This window comes from Sebastes umbrosus, chromosome 20, assembly GCF_015220745.1.
Source record: "Sebastes umbrosus isolate fSebUmb1 chromosome 20, fSebUmb1.pri, whole genome shotgun sequence".
NCBI classification, from domain to species: Eukaryota; Metazoa; Chordata; class Actinopteri; order Perciformes; family Sebastidae; genus Sebastes; species Sebastes umbrosus.
In genome coordinates, this window is record NC_051288.1 from 9,392,061 (window position 1) to 9,409,256 (window position 17,196).

Genomic DNA, 17,196 nt, shown 5'->3' on the forward strand with positions numbered 1-17,196 from the left:
TAAATAAATAAATATATATATAAATAAATATATATATATATATATATAAATAAAATAGCTTATTGTCATTTTAGGAAGGAAATCTTTGTTTATAGTATTCAAATTTAGCAGTGTTTGAGTAATGTTTTAGTATTGTTTAATTAATCTGTTTCTCCAAACTGGCACAAACTAATATATTGTATAATGAGGCTTGTCAGTCAAACATAAAGTACATGTGTCACGAGAATATCTCTTCTTTGAAATTGGTAGATTATGGCTTAATTTAGAAAGATTAATATTGATTAAATATGCTAGATTTTAAATATTCTAGCAGCTTGTGGAAGACTTCTATGATGCGCAATGAGTGCACGGGTAGGTAGGTAGAATTAAAATAATTCCAGTAAATTCCTCTTATTTCATGACCATACTGTCTACTTTTACTTTACTAGTATTAGCAGTTAAATACCACGTTTTGCAATGCAAATACAGAATTCTGCAGGTGCCTCAGCCGTTATGATATTCGTAAATAAAACCCTACATCACTGTTACTCAGACTTGTTTCTATAACCTCATCTGCAAACTTGTTAAGCCCTCTGTACAGTAGACACCAATAATACTCCTTTACATAAATATCACAGAAACATGCTCCAATATCACATATAAATCAGCACAAATAAAGAAAAGTTAGTTAGGTTGGTTGTTTAATGACTGAATCAAATTGACCTCTGTTTGTATAATGCAGTGAGGTGATGAGACAGGAAGCAGATGGGCGGTGTGCTGAGACGAGGCATCGTGTTGATCAGCAGGCCAGGAAGCCTCCGTCCACCGCCAGAGAGACTCCGTTAGTCATGTTGCTCTTATCACTCAGCAGGAATAAAATGCTGTTCACCACGTCCTCCACCTCTGCACACAAACACACATACACACGGGGGACTAAGTTAACACGTAGGTCAACACATGTATCAAGTGAAGTGAAGCTGACTATAAGATTAGATCTAGATTTAATTGCACCAAGTCAGTATTGGTTGAGTCCAACACTGACCAAGAACATGCTAGACTTCATTGAAGAGAATGTGAACACAGCTCTCGCTCCAGTTATAAGAGGACATATCCAAGTCCACAAAACACATGTAGACTGAATGGCCAGCAAAGGGTGAAGAGCGAGGGTGAATCCACATTCCTGAATCCACATTCCTGAATCTGAATCAACCATCAGCCTCCTTTTCAGCACCCTGGTATGAACTCTCACACGCTCCATGTGTCTTTAAGTAAAGAGGAGGACAAACCTAAACATCAAGAAGTAGTACAAGTGCTTATTTTTGGAACGAGCTTTGGGCGTGATGGCACTCCTCATAGGCGCACATCAGTTTAAAACAAGACAATGATGATCTAGTCTCCCTGTCAAGGTTTAGTTACAACTCTGGACTAATACAATATGGAAAGAAATAGAATGACACGGACTATTGATTAAACATTGAATTTTAAAAAACACTTGCATGTAATTGCAATTTCTGTAAAAATTAATTTCTTTAATGTTATCAAATCAATGAGTCAAGTGGAAAGGACAGCTGTAGTCAAAGTGACCTTGTGTAAAACTATACTACAGAACAGAATGAGGTATAAACAATACTTATTGAATAGAATATTTTCAATAGAATCTTAAGACAAGTGATTATTAACAATAACATAATAAGAAATTGTAGAAAATATAAAATAAAGAAAATAATAAAATATAAGACTTAGCTTTGGCTCTGCCGCCTGGTAATTAGTTCATTCCTCACAGTATTATACAATTAATAATAGTAATAATAATAATAATAATAATAATAATAATAATAATAATACATTTCGTTAATATAGTGCTTCTCTGGATACTCAAAGACACTTTACACAGATAAAATCATCATATATCAATTAGCTTTGGCTATAAAATGTGAACACAAGCCTATCGGCTGTGGTTGCAGCTTTATGTCTCAAATAGTAAAATAAAAACCTATGAGCCTGCAGATGTGTGGCTCCCAAAGATTTTCTTTCATACATTTTCAAATATGAAATCATATTTACATTAGGGTATGGCTCGGCTGAATACTTGCTGGTTATGATTTACTGAGAGATGTGCATCCGTATTGCCTGGTATGCCCAGCTAATTAAACATTTTAATAAAGATGGCTCTGAATCATCAAATCAATGTATGTACTTTTAGCTTTTTAATATCTTCGAATAGGCCGTGTGATGTGGAGCCAACCACTTCCTCTGGATGAAATAATAAAATGTATCCATAATGTTTTTCATGCTAGTATAGACAGATAAAAGTATTAAACCACCTGTTAAAAGGCACCAGGATTCTACTCTGTTAGAAAAAATTTGCCTAGCGCCTGCAAGCTTTATTTTGTTATTCTTTTCATTTGTTGATTTTCACTGAAACCCTTTGTACCCATTTCTTTTAGTTTATTTCAATTGAGGAAACTTTAAATGAGGGTAAAAGGAAAAATAAAAAAATATTTCAGTTTCCTTAATTGTTTGTTATTGTAGAGGCATTTGTTCATTATTATTATTATTATTATTATTATTATTAAGGAGGCATTTTATTTTATATTATTATGTGGATGGGAACTGGTTCTCAGTCTTCTGCCTGATCAACTGAAGTCTGGGGGAATCAGTACTGCCACACTATATTTCCCAAAGTGTTGAACTAAAATGTGCAGGTAGTAACTAGATGGATCCTGCCTTTCAATCATTAATGCATGCTGGGATAGGCTCCAGCAGCTATAGATAATGCATGGGGATACGTATCTTCAAGCTGTACAGAAACACAGTTGTATCAACAGTGACCTGAAATGACGTGTCACTGTATTACAGAATGGAAGAATCAAAAGAGAATCTGAGAAAACAAATCAGCCGTGGTCTCCTGCTCTACATGGTGTCAACAGTATGTTTATACAGCCTGTAGTGTCTGACCTGCGAAACGGCCTGAGGGGATGCGGGACATCATGGTCTTGGCTTTTTCGGGGTCACTCCATTTCAGGCGACAGATCTCAGTCATCACCACTGTGGGGTTCACACTATTCACTCGGATCTGATCAGAACACAGTTCACACAACTCCATCATTCAATCAATGAGAACACCATTAAACATCTCATTATTTAACAGCAGAGACAAATTAAAGGATTTAATTGCTTATTTTAATATTCTTCATTAATGCAATATCCTTCATAACCTTTCACTGTCATTATAAAAGAGACTGAGACTACCACAATAAGCTGCTGGTCATACTCGACCAAGTAACCCCCCAAGTGACAGTCTCACTTTAAAGGGGACATATCATGAAAAACTCGATGTAGCTCACTGTGAGATGTAATGTTCCAAATAATCAAGGGGAGTTTCCGTGCAGTGTAAGCATGATGGTACCTGGTGAGGTCCCAGCTCTAGAGCCATCACTTTAGTCAGCATGTCCAGGGCTCCTTTAGTGGCACCTGAACAATGACAGGAACACAGAGACAACAGGACGTTTACTGTCACCACGGCTGCAGCGTGAAAACCTTTACAGTCTCAGTGCTGCCCCCCTTCCCCTTTTGTTACAAATGTACAAATGACTGAATCAATAAATAAACACATGGATCTGTAGTGGTTAGCAATAGCCTAGGGGTGTAAGAAAGTATTGATAAACTTGAGTGATATTATGTTGTGTGATACTGTATTGATTCTCAAAACGTATTGGTTTTAATAAATAGTTTACGTGCTAAGATTCGTGGCAGACGGTGGCTCAGATTGCACTAAATGTTGGATGTTACAGGGACTGTGACAAATGTAAATGCAGATCCCACTGTTCTGATTGCGGTCCGTTTCATCACTTTGTATTCATGTAATAAATATATAAAAATGTCAATCAGATGGTAATCAGCATGAGAAATGATGCACAACAATAAAGATTTGGTTATAATAATCATCCGCTTATAGTGATCAATTTGACCCAGACGGACATGATCACCATAAGCAGTTTCCACTGTATATCACATATCGGCAAGAATCTGGCGATACGATAGGTATCATGATACAGGGGGAACCATTCAATATATTACAATATATTTTGTAAGCAAGGCGATATATTGTGATTTTTTTAAGTCTAATTTTAGGAAAACTGTCAAAGTATAAAGAACAAAGAAATACACTATTTTAGTAAAATAACACATTTGTACTGCATGCAAAAAACTGCATGTTTTTTTGCCCCAAACTGCATGTGATTATCATAAAGTGGGCATGTCTGTTAAGGGGAGACTTGTGGGTACCCATAGAACCTGTTTTCATTCACATATCTTGAGGTCAGAGGTCAAGGGACCCCTTCGAAAATGGCTATGGCAGTTTTCCTCACCAAAATTTAGCGCACATTTTTAGTATTATTCAGCCTCCTTCACATAGCTGGTACCAATGGATTTTTTTAGTTTTCTAGTTTCATATGATGCCAGTAGCTTCACTCGGATTTTTAAGAAGTTAAATAAAAATCAATAGTGTTTTTGAGAATCATTACAGTCTCACAACACATAATTCGCGATACTCACGACTATCAATATTTTCTTACACCCCTAGTATCATGATACCTATCGTATTGCCATATTCTTGCCAATACACAGCCCTAAGTAGCAGGGTATTTAACAGGGAAATATGTATACCAGTGAGGAGCTCCACTGCTAAAAGCTGCTGGTTCAGTCAGTGACAACGATTCAGTACAGTCAGTTCAGCTTTGAAGTTAAAGATTCGTTCGTAAATGTACTGAACACCTCTATCGGTTACTTCCATTTAAGAGATCCAAGAACTGAAATCTTTTTCTCCAATGAAAAGCTCCAGCTGGATGCTGGCTGGTTCCTCTGTTACTCACAGTAGACAGCGTGGTCTTTGAGAGCACTCAGTCCAGCCAGGCTGGACACGTTCACGATGGAGCCTCCTGATCCTCTGGCCTTCATATCACGGGCCACTATCTGCCAACACAGAGACAGAGCTCTGTTTGACTCAACAGAAGCAGTTTGATGAAGCATACATTTCAATTTAAACTAATGGTGTGATTAACCCTCTGACGTCTAAGCTATTTTTTGCTGTTTTTGGTCCGCCTGATCTCCTTTTGTATCAATTAATGTAGAATCTCAACAGTGTAATTCACAATCATGACATTTACATACCTCTTTTTTTTTTCAGGATAAACTGGGCTATCAGAATATGTATGCTGCAGTGATGTCACATGAATGTATAAATACTTGCATGACCATAAGGACGAGAGAGTCAGCACAGCCTCTATTTCAGAACTGACCCACTGCATCATGGGCTAAATCTTGCAGTCTGTCTGCAAGACAATCACACCCCGCAGTGACAAAGTAATTGCAAGTTAAAGTAAGTCTCTACGCTGCAGCGTTCCGGAGATATTTCTAAAAATAGTAAATAGAGTACTTTTCTGTCGTGTACGACAGCGTCGACCTCAGGGGGTTAAACCACTGATACACAGCTAATCCATTACAGGAGATGAAAATTAAGTCTTGTAGTACTTACTGTACCGTCTCTGACACCCAAACCTGAATTTACCATTACGGTTTAAATCAGCAAAACATCTACTTACAACAACAGGAAAAAGACCAAAGAACAAAATAGAGCCAAGAATGAAGGACATGCACATTCAGCGATGTGGATTTGAGCCATTCTTGTACCTGAGAGACATGCAGCACAGCTTTCACATTCACATTGAACGACCTGGAGATGAAAGACAACTTAGAACATAATAAACATAACATGTCGCCGTATGATGAAACTGTATATTATGACTCATACGTTCTACATCGTGCCGTATATTCTGTGACTATTTGCTGCTGCAGCTTCCTGGTAGAAAATCATTTTGTCTTACTGGTCAAACTGGTCGGGCGTGACCTCCAGAAGGGGCTGCAGATAGTAATAGGCGGCGTTATTCACCAACAGATCAACGGGGCCGACGTCCTGCAGGGCCGCCTCCGTGGCCCCCCAGTCTGCCAAGTCTACACACACATGGACACACATGGAGGAACACTGTGAGAGGAAGCCAACACAAGATATTGGTGTGATGATATTGTCGATGCATAATGTTTTAACTCTCACACACTCTGCAATGATAGAACTGTCTTGATCTGTCAGATGACATCACATCCATCCATCACACATAACTTCAAGTGAAAGTAAGAGGTGTACCTCCTGCAGCAGACTGTCGAGGTCAGCCTGCGTGCGTGTGACCGCTGTGACCTTTGCCCCACAGCGTGCCAGAGCCAGAGCCGTGGCCCTGCCAATCTCTGAGACACAAAACATCCATAAACACAAAGACTGAGATTAGAGAGTGGAGCTGCTGCTGTGACACCAGAGCTGACACACACACACACACACACACACACACATTCCACACACGACTCAAACTTTGCCACTCGTGAACAAAGCTTTTTTTGATTCTCTTTTCTCAGTGAGTTGGAACTGACAAGACTCTTTGAGGGTGCAAATTCATCACGTCTCGATCAGTCTTCTGAAGTTCACATGCAATTTCATCAATTCAATGTTCACGTCCTTTTTGTAAAATAATAAGTTAATTGTTTTTAGTTGTGGACAAATATGCTTAATTAAACATTATAAGTTTTGATTTCACAGGGCAAACATTTCCAGAAGAATTAAATGTTGAGATGAAGGCTGTGATGTGTAAACAATAAAATAATCATTTAACTATAGTAAGTTTTGTCTTTAAGCTTTTTTTTGGAGTCATTTATAGTAATAATGGTCCAAAATGATGTAAAATTGCATAGTTTAAAGTCAAATACCTTCAAATTTTCTTGGGGGGAGGAGGACCCCCAAACCCAATAAATCCAATATCTCCTAGTATGTTTTATTCACTGTATAAATTCAGAATGTGTCTCTTTATCTTGCTCCATAATATGTAGGAGCATCTTTTGCTCTTTTTTTTTAATTTGCAGTGTACAGCAGCAAAGGAGATATTGCAAAAAACAAGAAGCATCAGCTAAACAAAGTGAAACAAAATATGAACAATGTAACTATAAGGAAATATAAAAAAAAACACAGCTGATTATGAATGACGCAGTATAACATAAAGTAATAATGAATAAATAGAAATAAGTGGCAACAGATTACTGAGTACAGAGTACAGAGTACTGTTACTGGTCCTGCATGAGGAGGACCAACTCCATCACCAGGCTACCAGCACTCTTTTTCTTCCTCACTCTATAACACCAACCAAAGAGGATGTGCAAGGAGGTTTGGACTTGACTTTACCTTTTCCTGCTCCGGTGACCACAGCTCGTTTGCCTGTAAATGAAATTTCCATGGTGGGTCAAGTCCTCCGAGATCAGTTGCAGATTAATATGCAACAAGACAGACAGTTAATACAGACTGAAGAGAGGCGATCAGTCATGTGAACTATGCTGCAACTTCCTGGTCTTTCTGCTATACCCTGCACCCATCCAGATCCTAATCTGTACTGCTCGTGTTTGTGCGTTAAGTTTCCCTTTCGCGTTACAATCAGCTTTTTGTTAGTGTCCTGTGTTCAAAACTTCAAGACACATTTTCACTTTACAAAGGGAGTCATCTTTAGGCCCAACTATTATTGTTTTTTTTTCCCTAAACCTAACTTAGTAGACTATTTGGCAATTATTTGGCATTTAACCTCTTAAGCCCTAAGGCGAGGTCTGAACGAGTCCAACATTCACTCAGAGCAGAGGGAGCGGGAGCAGGATGCTGCAGCAGCGTAACATCATTGTAATTGGCCCTGGTGCAGAATTTTTTCTTGGGCCCCCCGCCCCAAACACACGCATGTACACACACAACCACTCCAGACAATTGCAAAGCAGACAGTTGCTCTGCCACCATGGAGAAGCTCACCATGCATCCTGCAAACCAGCCTTATATCAGCACCACGGACAGCAGCCCAAGCATCAAATGTATCAACGCTAATTTAACAGAACTGGACCCTGGACTCAGCAGCCAAATGTTACCACACACACAGATGTCAGTCGGTGCACATTTTCCAACATATGAGACGTAACAATTACAATGCTATAGGTTTAAATCCCTGATCCCACTCCATAGTAACAAAAATAAACCACCCATTAGAAGTTCATCGTACAGATCTTGTGCTCTGCAAAGTTATTAACAACACTGCTCAAGAACCATGTCCTTTTTTATTGGCCAGCTGTTTCTATTTATTCCTGTATTTCGCTTTGAAATCGCCTCAATGGACCAGGATCAGCTGATTGGTGAAGTTGAAATGAGGAGTTAGCTATAAGATACCTCCTCATTTCACTGCAAAAAAACTAAATAAGGTGGCAGCTGAAAGTTTCCTGCAGCTGTTGGCTATATTGTACATTTCCAGTAAATATCACAATATTAAAGTGTGTTTTTCTGTTTAAAAAGAACAAACAAAGACATCTCCAGTCTGATCTTGAGCTCACAGCCTATCTGGTTTGTTAACATGATGTAACAGAAGTGCATAATAACGGATTAAATGTGGATATGGTGTAGGAGGGTGATTTTTGGGGACCCCTGACAGCTTCCGGGCGCCGCACCAGCTGCACTGTGGATATTTGCGCCACTGGATGGCTGGCTGTAGTTTGGTCTGCTGAGCATCATGAGACGCTCTAATTTGAAATCACACTTTCTCTGTAGAGTGTGACGGGATTCTCTCATCATGTGATGTGATTATGATAGGCTGCCTTGTCTGAGGATGTTTTGTATTCATTCAAACAACTATGCTTCCGTTCAGACACATCTATTTGTTTTGTTTCATGTGTTTGTGTGTGTGAAATGCATTTCTGTATGGTTCCAGGTCTGCAGTGTGTCTGTCTCCCTCATGTGGCGAGACGCAGCACTGCAGTCCACTTCTGTCACGCTGTCTTTGGTTGGCATAGCAAACTGTGTGGTTGACTCATGTCGTGTGGTCCTGCCTAGCTAAAGGTGTTGAAATGTAGATGAGAAAACGCAGCAAAACATTCTAATTTAGACTTGTTTTCTAACCTCATCTGCAAACATGTTAAAACCCTCTGTACAGTAGACACCAATAATACTCCTATACATAAATCTCACAGAGACATGCTCCGATATCACATATAAAATCAGCACAAATAAAGAAATGTTAGAGGTTGGTTGTTTAATGACTGAATCAAATTGACCTCTGTTTGTATAATGCAGTGAGGTGATGAGACAGGAAGCAGATGGGCGGTGTGCTGAGACGAGGCATCGTGTTGATCAGCAGGCCAGGAAGCCTCCGTCCACCAGCAGAGAGACTCCGTTAGTCATGTTGCTCTTATCACTCAGCAGGAATAAAATGCTGTTCACCACGTCCTCCACCTCTGCACACAGACACACACACACACAAGGAGCTCAGTTAACACGTAGGTCAACACATCAAGTGAAAGTGTGTGTATACACTGCATCATTATGTTTATACCCATGCTGACTATAAGATTAGATCTAGATTTAATTGCACTCTTTAGTTGAACCAAGTCAGTATTGGTGGAGTCCAACACTGACCAAGAACATGCTAGACTTCATTGAAGAGAATGTGAACACAGCCCTCGCTCCAGTTATAAGAGGACATATCCAAGTCCACAAAACAGATGTAGGCTGAATGGCCATGGAACGGGTGAAGAGCGAGGGTGAATCCACATTCCTGAATCAACATTCCTGAATCTGAATCAACCATCAGCCTCCTTTTCAGCACTCTGGTATGAACTCTCACACGCTCCATGTGTCTTTAAGTAAAGAGGAGGACAAACCTAAACGTCAAGAAGTAGTACTTATTTCCCTTCAATATGAGAGTGAGATGAGAAGATGGATACCAATCTCACGACGATGTGTGTTAAAGGTGCTCACCAGCAGCGGGTGAAAGCCAGCCCCTCATTCACTCTCATTTTGGAACGAGCTTTGTCCCCCTTGGCGTTTCGCCTCGCTGTATTTTTGTTTCGTTTTTTTAGAGCCAGAAACATCCCAAACACAGCAAAATAAGAAAATCCGGGCAGACGGCTGCAGTTTCTCTGCAGATACAGACACCACCACACACTGCTAATGGGTCAGAAGTTATGATTGAGAGGGATTATTTTTGTATGAGTCTATACGTTGTTTTTTAGTGATCCTACCCATTGTGCCTTTAAATACAGGGCTGGAGTTAGGCCGTGGTTACATTCTTGCCAACCTTGAGACCTCAAAAATAGGGAGGGTTTCAAAACCAAAGTGGGGGTTCTGGGGGAGGACCCCTAAAAAAAGAAAAAGAAAGCGATTGCTAACGAGTTATTCTTGATTGGCCGAAGTTCAATTAGAGAAACACTACACTACTTGCAAACCGGCTGCTGCGTCTTAAAGGGCCGGACCATAATAACCGATGGTGAGAGGAGGAGTCTGTTGCTGTCGAGGAGGAAGATGCCCTGAGTGTTTATGCATCGGTTTCCCTCTGCTGGTGTGTTCTGCTAGAAAGGGAGATTTGATGGCCACTAAAATACTGCCACCAGCATCTTTGCATTATGGAAAAAGTTTGGAGGAGCACTCGGCCAACAATGGTCTCCAGCCGTGATATTCATCTAGTCATTTTCATGCGCATTAGGCACTGTGTTGCACGGGAATTTGGCTTCAAAAAGCCACAATGAGCACATCTACGGACCTGATTGTGAAGTCTATTAAAATGATTTGCCTACAACAAAAATTTGAGTTTGAGAGACTTTGTTTAGTATGTATATACAGCCTGTAGTGTCTGACCTGCGAAGCGGCCTAGGGGGATGCGGGACGTCATGGTCTTGGCTTTTTCGGGGTCGCTCCAGCCCAGGCGACCCATCTCAGTCATCACCACCGTGGGGTTCACACTATTCACTCGGATCTGATGAGAACACAACACAGTTCAAACAACTCCATCATTCAATCAATGAGAACACCATCAAACATCTCATTATTAAACAACAGAGACAAATTAAAGGATTCAATTGCTTATTTGATATTCTTCATTAATGCTATATCCTTCATAACCTTTCACTGTACTGTCATTATAAAAGAGACATTATGTAACTTTTGCTGAGCAGCAGCCACTGTGGCTACTATAGGGACAATTTGGGGATTATGCTAAATGCTAAGCCACTGAAACAGCAGCGGAGGAGTCATAAAGTTAGTGAACTGACCATAACATTACCTAACATTGGCCACAATAAGCTGCTGGTCATACAAGACCAAGTAAAACCCCCCAAGTGACATAGTGTGAGGGTCACTTGCCACTCAGCAGGCTGGTTGGGTTCATTATCTCTGAGGAGAAGCAGCTGTGGAGCCTCATTGTCCCTGATGAGGATCAGGTGGTTGAAGCCTATATCTACCCCTGGTTTCAGTGCTCAGGTGCTGACTCATTGTCTCTTTGTCAGAGGTAGTGAGAGTGCTGTCCTGTTTTTGCTCTGTCTGTGTAGGGGTGTGTGAATCTGCAGAAGTACCATGTGAACCTATCTGTGGGATTCACTCACCATTTAACTTCTTCTCAGAGCTGGAGTCTCTTAGAGTGGGTTAGGTCTGTCTGGCCTGGCTCTTTTGTTTCATTTATGTTCTAGTCAGCTGCTCGGCAGCGCTGTTTTAGTTTGAGTCTTTTCAAGATATATTGAGTGTAGAGAGCCTTCCTTTTAGGCCTGTTTTCATTTGCTGTTTCCCCTCTCCCTTTAAATCGCTTGTGATTTTTGTGGTTATCCTTCGGGATTAATTTTAAGATTCCCCTGGTCCGCAATTGCCATGCAGTGTAAGCGTTATGGTACCTGGTGGGGTCCCAGCTCTAGAGCCATCACTTTAGTCAGCATGTCCAGGGCTCCTTTAGTGGCACCTGAACAATGACAGGAACACAGAGACAACAGCAGCGTAATTAACAGGGAAATATGTATACCAGCAGTGAGGTCCAGGTCCTTTTCTCTGTGCAGTGTTTCCACTGCAGATAGTACCCCTCAGCGTAGGCGGGATTCTTGGCTGATCACTATAGCGACGACGCGTGAAACTGCCGTAACATCATCTTCAACGGGACACTTGCTGAATCATTTCAATGGTAACCAAACAGAGGATCTGCACTTCATCGATTGGACGGCGTAGTGTACAAAGTGTGTCCGGCGTAGTGCACGGTGTAGTTTTGCGTGCTGCCATTTATTTTAAATCTGGGTCGAGTGAATTAAAAATTGCGGTTGCTATCGACCGTAGCTTTGCTATTTAAAAATGGCGGGTTTGTGCAGGATGTCCCATGTTGCACTAGTGACTATTCTCTCTGGCCAAACAGTGCTCTGCAATGTTTTTACTCAACCTTCTGTATCGGCCCAGCTCGCTTGGAACCTAGACCAAGGTGGAACCAAGAAAGGAGCGGTTCGGTTGGTGACGTCCACAACTTTTGCTAATGGAAACGCAAAAATAACCTCTCTAATGTGTAGCAAACTTAACAGAACTGGACTGCTTGGTGGAATCATGCCAATAGCCTAGTCTAGTGCATGTGAGCGTGCCCCACTGGCCCAGTGCATGTGAGCGTGCCCCTCTGGCCTAGTGCATGTGAGCGTGCCCCACTGGCCTAGTGCATGTGAGCGTGCCCCACTGGCCTAGTGCATCCTGACCAATGGCGTCGTCGCAGAAGTGTAGCGCCACCCTCCTGTTCCCCCAAGCTCGCTCTGTCAGCACTGTTGCCGGCGTTTGCCGTGTTAGCACTGTTAGCTGCTAGCCACCAGCTCAGCCACTGCCATGTTGAGAGCCATGTGGAGGCAATCCCTCAATCATAAATATGCTCTGAATTTCGAATTAAGCACCTTTAGAGATTTGTTTGTATATGTACTGAACGCCAGCTACTTCCATTTAAGAGATCCAAGAACTGAAATATTTTTCTCCAATGAAAGGCTCCAGCTGAATGCTGGTTCCTCTGTTACTCACAGTAGATAGTGTGGTCTTTGAGGGCACACTTTGAGGCCTGGCTGGACACGTTCACGATGGAGCCTCCTGATCCTCTGGCCTTCATATCACGGGCCACTATCTGCCAACACAGAGACAGAGCTCAGTTTGATTCAACAGAAGCAGTTTGATGAAACGGACATTTCAGTTTAAACTAATGGTGTGATTAAACCACTGATACACTGCTATCCATTACAAGAGATGTAAATTAAGTCTTGTAGTACTTACTGTACCGTCCCTGACACCCTAACCTGAATTTACCATTAATGTTTAGATCAGCAAAGCATCTACTTACAACAACAGGAAAAAGGCCAAAGAACAAAATAGAGCCAAGAATGAAGGACATGCACGTGCAGTGATGTGGATTTGAGCCATTCTTGTACCTGAGAGACATGCAGCACAGCTTTCACATTCACATTGAACGACCTGGAGATGAAAGACAACTTAGAACATGATAAACATAGCAGGTTGTCATATGATGAAACTGTATATTATGACTCATACGTTCTACATCGTGCCGTATATTCTGTGACTATTTGCTGCTGAAGCTTCCTAGTTGGAGATCGTCTTGTGTTTTGTCTTACTGGTCAAACTGGTCGGGCGTGACCTCCAGAAAGGGCTGCAGGTTGGCATAGGCGGCGTTATTCACCAGCAGATCAACGGGGCCGACGTCCTGCAGGGCCGCCTCCGTGGCCCCCCAGTCTGCCAAGTCTACACACACCGGAGTGATGGAGGAACACTGTGAGAGGAAGCCAACACAAAATATTGGTGTGATATTGTGTGATATTGTCGATGCACAGTGTTTTAACTCTCACACAATCTGTAATAACAGAACTGTCTTGATCTGTCAGATGACGTGAAGTCTTAAACACCATCCATCACACATAACTTCAATTCAAAGTAAGAGGAGTACCTCCTGCAGCAGACTGTCGAGGTCAGCCTGCGTGCGTGTGACCGCTGTGACCTTTGCCCCACAGCGTGCCAGAGCCAGAGCCGTGGCCCTGCCGATCCCTGAGATACAAAACATCCATAAACACAAAGACTGATTAGAGAGCGGAGCTGCTGCTGTGACACCAGAGCTGACACACACTCACACACACATTCCACACATGACTCAGGCTTTGCCGGTCTTCGTGTGAACAAAGCTTTTTTTTTATTCCATTTTCTCAGTGAGTTGGAACTGACAAGACTCTTTGAGGCTATACGTAAAAATTCATCACATGCCTTAAGCAGTCTTTTGAAGTTCACATGCAATTTTATCACAGAATTTTTCATTTTAATTCACATTTATTTTCATCTCTTCAGCTTTTATCAATTATTTTCTTTAATGGTAACACTTTAAGTCCCAGCATTTAGCATTTATAAGCAGTATATAGTATAAGCAGTACTTTTTACTAGTACTTAGCCAATGATTTATGTATTACATAAAGAGACTTGCTCCTTTTGCTATTTGACTTGATGTTTTGTGATGATAAAAAAATAATAAATAATAAAAATGATTTTTTTCTCGCATGCCTCCATGGTGAATGGAGAATCCAAAAACATAGAAGATTCTGGTAACTTTACAGGTCCACAAATTTCATGGTACTTAGGCGATAATTAGCATGTAACCTATTTGAAATTTCTTTGGAATTACTGCCATATTACCCCAATATTTACCTCAGAATATAAGGAATGTAATTATGAAATTACATTTATAATAAAGTAATTTTCAATACATGTTTTAGGTAAATATTGGGTAAATTTGGCAGTAATTCCAAAGAAATTTCAAATAGGTTACTTGCTAATTACCATGAAATTTGCAGACCTGTAAAATGAAGTGTTACCAAAATTCTTTATAAATTGAAGTCTGTAGGCCTATAAGGCAAGAATACTTTATTATACTTTTCAGTATACCTCTATCAAAAGACACAAGTACAAGTATAAACCAAGTAGACTTTTCTGTATACTTGTCAGTATAAGCCAAGAATAATAAGTATACTTTTGTGAAGTAGGCTATATCTCTGATAAGTCTAAACAAGTATGAAGTATAAAAAGTGAACTGAACTTTTTCATTCTAAGCTTCAGAAGAAGTTTAAGAAGTTCAAGAAGTATACTACTAGCACACTTGAATAGAACTTTTTAGGTAAGGGTTAAATGGCTATTTCTATTTTTTTTTTTAACTTAGTTTTTATTGCAGTTTCAGCAACTTATACAATCACCATCACATTCTTTCCTACTGTATTTTAATTTTACAGCTGTCTCTTTGTTTTACACAAAATTTCACAACTTAAAACATGGGGGGAGAGAGAAAAACAAGACTTCATCTTAAACTATAATTTCAATTGAATTCAGAGAAAAAGGGAGGACACATACTTAAACAATCCAAATAATTAAAATTAAATAAAGTAAAATAAATAAATAAATTTAAATAAAAATAAATGTGGTAAAGGGTCAGAGGTCAGGAAGGGGAAGTGTGTGGAAGAGTGTGGGTTTGTAAGGGTTAAATGTCTATTTCTGATGACCCCTGACCTCTGACCCCTGTGTGTGTGTCCTGCAGGGCTGAGGAGGATGTGATTCTTAAAGCAGCCTCATGGTGTCACTGCACACACTGAAAACCTCTCCTTTGTGTTAAGGGTTGTTGACTTTACCTTTTCCTGCTCCGGTGACCACAGCTCGTTTGCCTGTAAATGAAATCTCCATGGTGGGTCAAGTCCTCCGAGATCAGCTGCAGATTAATATGCAACAAGACAGACAAGTTAATACAGACTGAAGAGAGGCGATCAGTCATGTGACTCCTTCATGTCTATAGTCGAGCTAAACTATTGCTGCAACTTCCTGCTCCTTCTTCTAAATCCGCCACACATTAATCTGCATCCACATCATAGCCTAATAATGATTCATAACATGTGTTTTATGGTTCTACAGGAGCGTTGGAGGTTCTCACCAGATGTGCAGCAGACAGAGCAGTCGATCCGGTCTGCAGGCTGCAGGAAGCAGTGTCTCTCTCTCTGTCTCTCTCTCTCTCTCTCTGTGTCTATGTTCCTCCACTGGGCTCAAAGATTAACACTAGAGTTATTAATGTTCAGAGCCCGCCAGTCTTCCAGGTCAGTAGTAGTCAGTGTGAACAGACACCACCACAGACAGCTTTCTGTCTGAGTATACAGATGTTTAAAGGTCCCATATTGTGCTCATTTTCAGGTTCATACTTGTATTTTGTGTTTCTACTAGAACATGTTTACATGCTGTCATATTCAAAAAAAACTTTATTTTCCTCATACCGTTGGCCTGAATATGCCTGTATTTATCCTCTGTCTGAAACGCTCGGTTTTAGCGCATTTCGACGGAGCGTTTCAGACAGAGGGTAAATACAGGTATATTCAGACAGACAGTATGAGGAAAATAAAGTTTTTTTTTTTGAACATTACAGCATGTAAACATGTTCTAGTAGAAACACAAAATACAAGTATGAAACTGAAAATGAGCATAATATGGGACCTTTAAATCACTTAAACCTGCAGTATGCAGTATATTTTTGGCATCATTGGGCAATGACGGGAGACTTTGGCCAATGACGGGAGACTTTGGCCAATCACAGGTCATTTCAGAGAGAGAGCGTTCCTATTGGCTGTGCTCCGGCTGGTGGGCAGTGCTTGGTATTTCCTCAACTGATCTCAACATGGCTTCCGGGTCATAAACTTTCTCATTTTACAGCTAAACAGTTCACTACAAGATGTTTCTGAAAACATTTGAGGAGAGAAATAGTCATTACAGTAACAGAATACTGATTCATATTTGATCAGCTCTGCCTAGTTTGACCGTTTGGTCGGAGTTCGGGAGTGATTGACAGCTGCTCAGAGACGGCAAAAAAAATAAAAATACGAATACTAGTCCTAATACTAATATTCTGCCTACTGCCACTTTAACTTGTAGCAATGAGCACACATATTATGATCATGACTGAAGTGCACAGACCTTACAGACACAAACAACTATGTAGACACACACCCTTAGTTGTAGCCTTTTTTCTTCATCAACATCCACCCCGTCTGTGATATAGGAGCAGCGTCCCTCCGCACTAATCAACTTCATGTGTTCCAGTGTTTTGCTCAGTGAGCTCATCTGCCCGTCTAACAAAAGGATTTAACTGGTTACAGAGAGGAACTTCCCAGGAGGATGCGGGATAACAGACTCCTATAAATCTGACAGTTCTAATCGATGTCATTAATTACAATACTGCTAAAGCATTGGTTTGGTCACGCAGAGTTCGGTTCAATGACCCAAATAACACAGATACATAC

The 17,196-nt window shown here is 40.6% G+C and overlaps 2 protein-coding genes across 2 annotated transcripts; both read right to left on the reverse strand.

Annotated features, from left to right (window-relative positions):
* Positions 1–70: 70 nt before the first annotated feature.
* On the reverse strand, positions 71–7,382 carry LOC119479723 (L-xylulose reductase-like). The gene is made up of 8 exons (XM_037755635.1): positions 7,262–7,382; positions 6,182–6,279; positions 5,865–6,022; positions 5,671–5,713; positions 4,854–4,953; positions 3,389–3,453; positions 2,938–3,055; positions 71–882 (listed from the first exon to the last, which is right to left on the reverse strand). Exons 1-8 carry the CDS (start codon positions 7,311–7,313, stop codon positions 779–781), a joined length of 738 nt encoding a protein of 245 aa, XP_037611563.1. The 5' UTR covers positions 7,314–7,382; the 3' UTR covers positions 71–778.
* Positions 7,383–9,116: 1,734 nt separating this feature from the next.
* On the reverse strand, positions 9,117–15,959 carry LOC119479713 (L-xylulose reductase-like). Its single transcript, XM_037755619.1, has 9 exons — positions 15,843–15,959; positions 15,547–15,623; positions 13,830–13,927; positions 13,501–13,655; positions 13,300–13,342; positions 12,899–12,998; positions 11,758–11,822; positions 10,733–10,850; positions 9,117–9,333 (listed from the first exon to the last, which is right to left on the reverse strand). The coding sequence occupies exons 2-9, from the start codon at positions 15,596–15,598 to the stop codon at positions 9,230–9,232; spliced, it is 735 nt and encodes a 244-aa protein (XP_037611547.1). The 5' UTR covers positions 15,599–15,623; positions 15,843–15,959; the 3' UTR covers positions 9,117–9,229.
* Between the last annotated feature and the right edge of the window lie 1,237 nt (positions 15,960–17,196).